At 43.9% G+C, this 11,358-nt stretch overlaps 1 protein-coding gene across 13 annotated transcripts in view; it reads right to left on the minus strand.

Annotated features, from left to right (window-relative positions):
* limch1a (LIM and calponin homology domains 1a) overlaps nt 1-11,358 on the minus strand; it is a 45,876-nt gene that overhangs the window by 4,557 nt on the left and 29,961 nt on the right. For 7 of the 13 annotated variants that reach the window (XM_076990646.1, XM_076990642.1, XM_076990648.1 and 4 more), the window contains 13 exons: nt 11,143-11,358; nt 10,572-10,892; nt 9,618-9,848; nt 9,212-9,250; nt 8,505-8,601; nt 6,306-6,460; nt 5,554-6,043; nt 2,959-3,295; nt 2,760-2,878; nt 2,226-2,325; nt 1,885-1,941; nt 1,022-1,047; nt 664-777 (listed from right to left, as the gene is read on the minus strand). The exon at nt 11,143-11,358 is cut by the window's right edge and continues 183 nt beyond it. In XM_076990646.1, the coding sequence (XP_076846761.1) occupies nt 664-777; nt 1,022-1,047; nt 1,885-1,941; nt 2,226-2,325; nt 2,760-2,878; nt 2,959-3,295; nt 5,554-6,043; nt 6,306-6,460; nt 8,505-8,601; nt 9,212-9,250; nt 9,618-9,848; nt 10,572-10,892; nt 11,143-11,358 (2,302 nt within the window). The remainder of the gene's footprint in view (nt 1-663; nt 778-1,021; nt 1,048-1,884; nt 1,942-2,225; nt 2,326-2,759; nt 2,879-2,958; nt 3,296-5,553; nt 6,044-6,305; nt 6,461-8,504; nt 8,602-9,211; nt 9,251-9,617; nt 9,849-10,571; nt 10,893-11,142) is intronic. The other 6 variants (XM_076990649.1, XM_076990643.1, XM_076990641.1 and 3 more) reach the window with 5 other exon arrangements.

Below are 11,358 nucleotides of genomic sequence, written 5' to 3' on the forward strand. Positions count from 1 at the left end.
TGTATAGATCAGTTGGAACACAGAAAGGACAACCAGGGGAGAGGAAGGTGAACTGTAGAAACCTTTTCATCCTCGACAGACAATTAAGTTCTGGATGGTCAACACTCGCTACGCGCTAAACCTACTACTACAAACATAAAGGAGACAACATGAACAAGATTTAAAAAGGTGGACATCTGGACCACAAGCTAAAAGCACTTATATAACCTTAACATTAGGTGTAATCAATTTTACTGTTCTTACCAGCTTCCTCCAGACTTAGCCATCAAAGGCAGCTAACCCCAATGTAGCTGTCATTCCCACACCCTCCATCCAGACCTTGGTCCAAAGCACCTCCCTCCAAAGACATATTCACATTGTGCGTAACCTACTCTCTTTTCGTACATGCAAAAATGCACATGCAAAAAAATCCTTTAAAAATCACTTACAGTAGCTTTAAGTTAAGTACTAATCATTTACAGCTGGACTTTGGAATTTATGTATACAATCAAGGCCTTTGCCTACAGCAGCTCTAAGTCCTGTACAAATCTTTTCCAACTGGACCTTGAAATTCATGTATAAAATGAAGTCCTTTGCAATACGAATTATGGAGGTTCAGTGTAGGTAGCGCCGATCAGTGCATCTTGGGAAAGTCATGCGACACACCTGTAGGCATCAGTGTACCTGTAGGAGGCGCTCTTGCTCCTGCTGCCACCTCTCCTGACGCTTACGCTCTTCATTAGGGTCCCACGTCCAGTGATCGAGCCTCTTTGCGAGGTTCAAGATCGGGGTTTCAATCTGGTGCACGCAAGTATGTGCACACACACACACACACACACACACACACACACACACACACACACACACACACACACACACACACACACACACACACACACACACACACACCGGAAACCGGAAGGGGGAACCGGAAGTGACAGGACAGGGCAGAACAGGAGTGAAAGGCAGAAGAACAGAAAACAGATGGCGGAGAATAAAGAGGACAGGAAAGTGAACCATCACCGTGCCTCGGGGTACTTACACACTCACTGGTGAAGTCAAGGCCCTCTGCGGAAGACGAGCGGAGGAAGGAGAAAAGATCAGCTTTAGAGTCCTCACTCACACTGAAATGCCCACAGGAAGTTCACTCATCAGAAGGCCTCTCGCTTCACCATGACAGAGCTCAGTGTTTTATTAACACCTCTGTGAAGCTACGTCGACAATATAGCTAATCAAGACATCAAAGGCCATATAAACGGTACAAGGCATGAAAATGAATGAATGAAGAGCATGACGTGCTAATACTAAGTGGCCTCATAAATAATAGCTTTATAATAATGAATGGCTTTATAATAACAAACAGCATTATAATAACAAACAGCTTTATAAAAATGAGTTGTTTTATAATAATTAATAGCTTTATAATATCTAATAGCTGTATAACTAAAAAACAGAAACAAGGAATTTTGTAGAATGCTGCAAAAAGTACTGTTTGACCAAATCACTTGATTGAATTACGTCTTTAAAACAGGCATTATCATGGCATTCGCACATATTGCTGTGTGGCGCTTGCTATGGGAGCCTAGTGATGGTGAGGACAAAATGAAGTGTGTCGGGACTGTTTTGGTTATTTCTGTCCATCAATTTCAGCTGTAGTGTAAAGGTCAGTACTCAGTACTGGCACAAGGCAGACTTGATTACTGAAACTCACAGACTCATAGTGCCCTCAGCATGTTGTAGGTGTGTGCAATGCAACTAGTCAGGATGGACAAATTTAACAAGGACTGTATTGAATGACAGAAGACAAGAAGTGAGAAGGAGAGCAGGTGGATGAGGGGAACCTCTTTCAGCCTGACCCCTATATGCAGCTAGGGTGGAGACCCCTGTGCAATTAGTCTGCTTTACCTGTCGGAGCGAAGAACTCCCAGCGTAATCTAGAGCTACTGGAGGTGTGTGAAGATTCTAACACACACAAACACAGACCAAAACCAGCCAAAGAGAGGGATAGGTTGGAATTCAAAGGGAAATATAGACACAGAGACAGAAAGAGAGAAAGAAAAAGCCAGAACAGAGATAAAAAAGGAATAAAAGTGGGGAATTCAATAGAAATCTGAAGGGAAATCCTAAATAACCTAAACTCTAGAAGGGAGCTGAACAACGTGGGTAGTGAAAATATTCAGATATAGTTACCCTCGCTGTGTGACCACAGCTGACACAAAGAAGTGTGGATAATGCAGTTTTATTACCTGTCAGGGAGAGTGAATAGGAGGTAACTTCAGCTTTTCCAGAGTCACTAGAGGAGAGTTCATCACATGACTTCACGTCTGAATCATCTAAACTGCAGGCCTGGTTGAGAAAACATTACATCATTTTTTGCAGCATAATCAGTGAATCTGAATAAATATTAATCTGACTTCAAATCCAAGTACATATCAAATCAAAATCAAATCAAAGTACATATCCAAGCATGGGTTATAACAAATGTTCTTGTGTAGGGCCAAGTTTTCTTTCACAATGAAAAAGTAACGCATAATTTGGCCTTATTAAAAATCACACTTGCTTGTTGAATCATACACTGACTCGGACACTGTCACTTGCAGAGGGTTCTCACACAAATAGTGCAGACGCCCAGATAACAACTTCACACTATGGTGCCACATAGAATGCCTTAGTGTAGACTGATATTGAAGGATATTATCTGAGGCTATGATAAAAGACAACACTACACAACTGTTGATCAGTACAATTCTAGACCAATCAGGACAGAGCACTGGCCACACCTGGTCAACACTGTGCAAGTCTGTTGCGGGTAGTGGGTGTGTCTGCATAAGCTCTGTCACAATGGTTGTCTTGACAATGCTACTGCACTTCACTGAACTGGTGACCACCTTGTTTCCTTCTGCAAATGAAAACAACCATGAGCTAATGTGTTTTTATTCCATGTATGCCATATGAAATTACATCTTCAAGAACACTAACCTGCCAGTTGTGAATCTGCATGGGTTGTCGATGTCTCCTCCTCACCACTCTTTTCTTGATGACTGGCAATATCCTCCGTCTCTTCCTTAGCCTGCTCTGTCTCTTGGGTTGTGGGAACAGGACTGGGTGGAACAGGCTGGGTGGTTATGGTTTTGGTCAGCGTCTGAGCCGCGTCCTCACTAGCTGGTGAGATTTCTGGTTCTGACTGGGGACTCTGAGGCACTGCTTCCAGGGGCACCGAGGAGTTGGAGGCAGCCGGCATGGGTGTTGTTCCTGCTGGACTCTCTCTGTTGACCTCTACATGACACTCTCCATTCACGCGCACCAGTCCATCAGTCTACAGAAACACACACACACACACCAGCGGAAAAAATATATGTATTGCAGAAAAGACGCAGTGACCAAAATAATAAATATTCTCTTCACATCCAATAAATTGACAGTCAGGGTTCTGCTGAAGTTATATTTTGGATGGTTAGTCCAATCCAGTCCAATCCAAAGTATATTCTCAGAGTTGAACAGAACCCTGACTGTGAATTCACCCAGAGCTAAAACAGTACAGTACTGGAAGAGCATATGGGAGAATGAATCATCACATAACACCAGTACTCAGTGTTCAAGGGATCTCAAAGCAGAGTACCACAATCTCCCAGAAGAGGAACCAGTCAGCATTACAACAGCAGATGTCCAAGGGCAGGTCAGAAACATCACAAACCAGGCAGCACCTGGCCCTGACATGATCTACGCCTGCTGGCTAAAGAGGCTAACAGCTCTGCATGACAGACTAGCAGAACAAACGACCCAGCTGTTAACTACTAGCTCCCATATGGGGCGGCTGACAGAAGACGGGACTGTGTTGGTCACGTAGGATCTCAGCAAAGGGACCACCACAGACCGTTAATCTGCCTGTCCACAAAGCTGAATGATCATATATAAAAATAAAAGAGCACTGCTCAGTAGAAGACTGGTAACACCACTGGAGCTTTTAAGCATAATTTATGGACAGATGGAGCCGTCCACATGATTCCAAGACCACATGGACCAACCTCAGCGTTATCGACTGTATCGACGAGAAGAAAGCATAAGAAAGCAGAAAGACTCACTGCAACACAATCGGAAACTTAAAACACCTCTCTCTATATATTCAATATGACCATGAGGTACGTCAACCAGAGCTTAATGGAACAGCCGTGGACAACTTTAGAAGCTGTGGCTACTTGGACAAAAAAATAATAAAACATGGATGTAATAAAACGGACTGTTTATTAGCTGGACTGCTGAAGGGGGAATGTTTCCTGCTTAAGTCTTGCAATTTTGTTTCATACATTTTCCCCATGATGCTGATTGTAAAAAGAGAAAGTGATCAGGATAGAGTGAATTGAACTTCCACAAGGCAGTAGCAGACCTATAGGACAGCCACAACAACTCGGGGATTCTCCAATCAAACCAGAACCACGAGGTAGAAATAAAAAAAAAAACAGCATCATCCTACCTCCACAGGGTGAGGCAGATCTCAAGAGACAGATGAATGGGAAGACAAAGATCAAAGCCATGAAGATGTACGCCCGGCCAGTCATCAGATACCCACCAGACACAATACACTGGCAAATCATAGACCAGAAACCTCACTCAAAAGTTTCATGAGATACTCCACTAAAGATCCAACATTCAACATTCAATTAAAGGAGAAGGTACAAAATGCAAGATCCACAGTCCAGGTTAAGACAACAACATCCATGAGTACATGTATGATGAGAGTGCCTCAGACATACAAGGAACATAGTCAACACAGAAGCTCTTCTATGGAATGTACCACCAACAGATAGCAGAGGTGACTGAGTGTGACTAAGATAACTGTTAATGGCAGGGAAAAAGCAAGACCAAAGCACAGTGAGATCAAACACTAAGCACCAGGTGGATGGAAACAGGGGTGTATCTCACACAAGAACCAAGCTGCAGGTTGTGTAGAGGAGAACCTGAGACAGTCCAACACCAAATAGCACGAGGCAAGATGCTGTAAAGTAAAAGACTGAGAGACGCAAAGTGGCACATATGCAAAGCAAATGAGATGGACACCCCCATTGTGGAGTGGTGGAGAACAAGAAGGTCTGGTGAGTCCTGTAGAAGGTCCTGTGGGTCTTGCAGATCCCAAACAAATGTGACCCCTAAGCTGGAGGAGCAGCTCCAACAGAACCCAGGAATGATAACATCAATCTTAGTCTAGCAGAGCACAATCCAAAATATGACCACCCATTGGCTGGAAGAGTATCATACAGTAGGTAACATTTAGACGTATTAATATATATTTATTCCCAAAGGGCTGGAAGCCAAGAACGTTTGGTGATTTTCCTGCTCAGTGACATCTTGCACAGTATGGAAATCACCAAATTGTGACAAGTAATACCACCCATATTTTCCCTTGGTGATGAATAAAACAGTTAAATATATTTAAGTAGATTGTGTAGATTTGTTTGTTTATTATTTGGATTAATTAAAGTCTGCCTTTTTGTCACGGACCTATTGTGAATTAACCTTCTTTCCCAGCTGGGTAAATATTAATCTTTTATCTATTACACATAAAAATGTTTTTCTTACTTTAACGTGCTTGTAAGAAATCTGACTGAATTTGGGCTGGCAGTAGGGCTTTGGAGTCAGCAGTGGCACAGGCTTGGAGGGCGGAGGAGGCACCCAGGTGATCGGCAGTGGGGCCTCTGGGGTTTTGGTCCTACGGGATGGTGATGGCTCTGGGGTTTTGGGCCTACGGGATGGTGATGGCTCTGGGGTTTTGGGCTGACTATCCAGAGAAATCTGGGCCGCTGGTATGTGGTGCTGGACGGGGAGCTGTGTCTGTGCTTGAGGTGACACTGGAGGGACTGAAACTTCCACTTCTTCACTCAAGGTATACGTGGCTTGAGGCTGAGCGGGCGCCGTTGTGGTGACAGAAGGGAGTTTTGGGAGTTGTAGTTTCTCCAGTATGGCGTCACTGATGGTGAAACGGAGGGCGTAGCGCTGCAGCACAGCTGCCTTCTCCTCTGGAGTCGACGCTTTACAGTACGATTCGTGGAGCTCGTGCTCTCGACGCTCCCTGGAGTGAGAAGGAGGGGAGCAGAAGATATTAGCATAACTGGGTTACAATAGTTTGTGCAGCTTTAGCACTCCAGTTTTAGAATGTGAAATGTAGATTAAGACAATTGGAGCAAACCAAATGAAGTAGAAGTGCGAAATCAAAATGTTTGGTAAAATATTTTGTAACTTCATACTGTATTAAATCTCCAGCTTCATGGAGAGAGTGATGGAGTGATGGAGAGAGTGATGGAGTGATGGAGAGAGACTAGGTTTACACTTACTTCTCCTCCACAATCTCTTTGTAGGTTTTGATGCTCTTCCTGCGATGGGCACCTCCCTCTGAAAGCATTAGTTTCTCCATCATCTTCCTCTCTTCCTCCTTCCGGATCAGATCCTGTGAGGCACATCGCCTCCGATTCTTCCAGCGAGCTAAGTCCTACACACACACACACACACACACACACGTAAGTATTCTTCTATTCTCATTATTTTGAAGACCATTTCAAATTTAACAGATTAACTTTGATTTTCATTTTTAGAGATATATAGGTGTTTTATTTCAACAGACATTTAATAATAATTTTAATTAAAAACTTTAATAAGTCATTTACAGTGCCATTTACAGGAGTTCCTGATACTGGCTTTAAAATATCCCCTCTGCCTATTGTACATTTTTACTCCTTTAGACCCCTTAGTACCTAGTGCTCCACTCCCTTCTATTGTTTTAGTTATGACCACACACACAGGTCAATCGATGTGCACCATGTCATCACAGACTGCCCCACTGCCTTGTGGGTGAGCCTAGGAAGACAAACGTAGCAGAAACTCAGAGGAACGTGGTGTGCAGGAGGAACAGGCAGACCCCAGCTGAGTAAGGATTTGGCAGCTCTCTGCAGCTGCAAGACACAGGAAATTCCATCCCACACTAAACAACATGATATGCTCTACTTTTACAGCTTCCATGGACCCAGAAAACTCCTTCACCCCTAGAATTCAGCCGAAGGTCAGATCCTCCTGAAAGGCTAAGGCAAGATATCTTCAAGATGGGGTGAGTGCTTTGAAGTCATCTTTGATCATGATTCCAAACTCAATTGTATTATTCTAGAAGAATGGCCTGAGTGCTTGCACATCTATGACCTAAAACACCCACCAGTCTTCCTGGAGATGTTGGCCAAAAAATTTATGTATCTGCAAAGCTCCTAAAAGACATGGTTATCTATCAAAACAAGTACAGCCGTGAAGTCTTGGGTGTTTTGAAGAATTGTTTTTTTTCCACTGGTGAAGACCTGGCTGAGGGAATGCTGCAAAATCCCAGAGAATCTTCTCCCAGAACCGCAGTTTGGCTTTAGAAACAGCGAGAGTGCAGCTGAATTGATATTTACAGCAGGACAGCTCCAGGACTTGGAATGTGAAGATCTGTAAAATGTCTTTCACAGTTTTCTTGATGGGTAACCACTGGGAGTCCGGCGGACACAGATGTGTTTTGCAACTAGTCACTCCTCAACATCTTCCTCATCTGTCATGCCCAGTTTCTGGCTTATAAGCTCGCTGGGATGCTTTTATTTCAGATTTGGAGGTTTCCAGCAAGCATGAGCTAGTTTCACTTACAGTGTTGATGATTTCCCTCCAGCGGTCTCTGAGTACAGGTCCTCACAGCAGCTCAGAAATCCCGGATTGACTCTGCCCATAAACTTCAGAATGGCAGAAGATGTTGCGAATGAAAGCCAATGCATACAGTAATTCTAAATGCACTGTAAGTATCTGGGCAGCATTTTGAATATGGGTATGGACTAATCTCATAGTCACCCAGCCCACTGACAACACTCCGCAGGTGTTAGGCCTGGGCATTCGCTAGCCATTACAAGATACTTATTTTTAGCATACTAATTTAGCATACTAAATTATGCTTCTCTCAGCACACTGTAGCGGTCATCTGGCAGGTCTGTGTAACATATTTGGTAATAGACACACTTGGTAACAGACACACCTGGTAACTGTAACACTTGGCAGCACTAAAACCTACTGTTAGGGTACTGAGGCCATGCAACATCAGCTAACACTCAAGGTACTTTCCATGAACACCCGGTGCAGTGAGGCTTTTGTTGGCCGGCAGCACGCAAGACAACAGGAGAAGCTCCCGAAGGGCCAATTACACGAAGCCTTGAAGAGGCGCACCATTGGAGTGGAAAGCTTAGAGAGTGCTTGGGAATCAGCCTACTGTGAAAGGACTTGGAAACAGCCTGGTGCAAAAACAAACAGGAGCAAAGGAGCAGAGCAAGGCTACAGTAGGCAGCTCAAGAGGATTTAAACCATGTCTGAGGCAGCTGCGCTCAGGTTGGCGTCAGCGATTGTAGTTCCTCTTGATTGTAGCTGTGTGGCTGAACACTGTTTGTGCGTGTGTGTGTGTGAGTGTGTGTGTGTGTGTGTGTGTGTGTGTGTGTGTGTGTGTGTGTGTGTGTGTGTGTGTGTGTGAAACTCACATCCTGCCACTGTTCCTCTTCCTCCCGGAGTTTGCTGAACTGGTTGTGCAGGGGGTCTGCTTCCTCCTCATCCCGCATGTCAATCAAGCTGACGCTCCTGTAAGCAACCGACAGAGTCGAAGGATTATATGCTGAGTGGGAAGCTCAGAGAAAATTATGACCGTGGCCACATCTAAACCACCAGCACCGGACACTTGAAGAGGTACAGAGAGCAAGGAGAGGTTCTATAAGCAGATTCAGGAAGAAAATTAATAAATGAAGAAATTAAATTAGCTATGACACTGCAGAGGAAGAAAGAAGAAAGAAGAAGAAAGAAGAAAATGGCCCCCAGTCACCCCAAAGAACATTAGCTCAGAAACCAGAAGAAGGCAGTAAGTATCAGCTAAATGATCAGCTGAAGAGGACCTTTGGTTTGAAGCTTGTGGGAAACACACCAATGACAACCTTTACATTCTAAAAATCATGTTGCATGTATGTGTATGGAATTAGGAGTGACGAACAGACATTTGTGTGTGTGTGTGTGTGTGTGTGTGTGTGCGTGTGTGTGTGTGTGTGTGAAGCATCTTCTTGCATGCGTGTAAGAATGTGCAAAGAATGATAGTCTCTGTTTTTAAACAAAAGTACATGCAAAAGCTCACATCTACAGTGCAGGTTAAGAAGAGGATATGCAGATCGGATATGCAGATCGGAGAGGAAAAAAAACTTACTCTGATTCATCAGAAACACAAGCAGCCTTGTGACTGAATCTAGAAAATGTTCAAGATTAATAAAGAAAAATTATAAAGAGTTGTGAGATTCTAATACGAAGAGCAACATAAACACATTGTGAACTTAATCCAGCTTAAAGGGAACTTAATCCAGCCTTAAGGGAACTTAATCCAGCCTTACTGGGATTCATTTGGCTTCCATAAAAATACATTGATTTGAAGGAATGAGAAGGATCTGACATTAACATAGTACATCCACATTCTTCTCTCCAGCATAAAGTTACACCCATATCTATCTATCTATCTATTTAGTGGTGTTTGTATGTGTGTGTGTGTATGTGTGTGTGTGTGTGTGTGTGTGTGTGTGTGTGTGTGATTTCACTCAAGAGGTTAGGTTGGTCCTCACGTTGGAGGGAGACCATCATCTTCCAGGAAAAACGCGCGCCGTGGGTTGGGGGCAGGTACAGGGGGAGGGCTATTGGCTTGCACCCCTCCTACAATATCAGTTGCCCCACCCATCACACCCACGGTGCTCGTCTCCTGGCTCTCCATCATCTGAGCGCACTTCCTGGGTGTGTTGTGAACATCTGCTGGGGGCGTGGTCACAGGGCTAGGAGTGAAGCTGAGATATCGGCCACTGGTTATTAAAGCACAAGAGAAGTGGTGTTTTAAGGAAGCATGTAAGCAGTTGTTTATACTTGCATAGTCTGAGCTCATAAAATCAGGAAATTATAATGTTTATGCACTCCATTACAAGCAAAATTATGGAAGACTTCTTTATAAATGGTTAAAAAAATGTTAGAAAATGAAAACACCGCAAAATAACAATCAAACAAATCGTGACAAAAGAGCCAAAAGTAACTATGAACATAATAACAATTATAATATTATTATAATATTATAATTAATAATATTATTATAATTATTATAATGTTCTCTGTTTAGAGCTCTGCCATTGGCTGTCTCATTGCCAAAGTAAAAAACTAGTTGCAACACACCTTTGACCTACAGGCCATAATGTGGGCATCCGTGTATTATCGAAAAACTAAACGTGCAGTATCTGACCAATTCATCAAAATATGTGAAAACAATAAAAAATAAACAGGATGAGTACTTAAGGAAGAATCTGGGCCCTTTAATGTCACCAAAAATAACCATTCACAATTGCCGGGATGTGAATACATCTCAATCACAACATTAATCGCAATTTTAATATTAATGAATATTTCTTTCAAAGGCACCGCAGTTCAGTTAGTATCCATGAGCACAACACCCAACAATGCTGTTGTGGGCACTGCCATGACAACAAACGTGCGTGATCACTCACAAACATGAGCACGCTGGTTCCAGGAGGCCTAACCTGTTCTGAGTGTGCTTTTGCTCTTGATCGGTGGATTTGATGTGCGACAGGTGATGTCCACTAACACGCTCTGTTTTGCACTTGACAGCTCCGCGCACGTTGGACGAAAGCACGTGACCACAGCTCAGCGTGTGGTATGTTCCCGTCCTCCTTGCAAGCATGCCATCCTTCTCCAAGTCAGGCAGGGGGCCTTCATCACACTCATCCTCATCACTGTAATTGCACTGGTCAGCACGAACATTTGCATGGGTCAAGGTCAAACCTGGTTCTTTTGAGGTAACTTGTTCCAGTTCCTTCGGTTGCACATATACGGGTTCAGTTCTGTTGAAACAGTGCAAGGTAACCATTACCTCACACTCAAACACACAACAACAGCACACCGACAAGCTTCAGCAAACTTCATTTGGACCCAGAAGTCCATTTCGACCCAGCTCATAAACATGCCTCCTCCAGTCTGAAGCTCTGGTTAGTATGTAGCACTGCACCCCATGCTGAACAGGACCAGTCCGAAAGACGCATGCAAGGGTGAGGGTTCTGTTCACTGCAGTGCACTGTAACCTCTAGAGCCCACCTCTGCCCAACCTTGAACCTCTTCGTCTTTATTCTTGTCTCCAGCACCAGGGGGTCTGTGACTCCGGGCTGAGAACTCTCTATTGCAGCTGGTCCAGCCAGTGGGTTTTTCTTCTTGCCCGGCAGGGGCAGGAACTGCGTGCGAGTCTTTCCACCTGCTGTCTTCTGAAATGCGCCCGTGCGTCGGGCCATCATGTCGTCCTTCTGCAAGTCTGGC

The sequence above is a fragment of the Brachyhypopomus gauderio genome, unplaced genomic scaffold, assembly GCF_052324685.1.
Source record: "Brachyhypopomus gauderio isolate BG-103 unplaced genomic scaffold, BGAUD_0.2 sc77, whole genome shotgun sequence".
Lineage (NCBI taxonomy): Eukaryota > Metazoa > Chordata > Actinopteri > Gymnotiformes > Hypopomidae > Brachyhypopomus > Brachyhypopomus gauderio.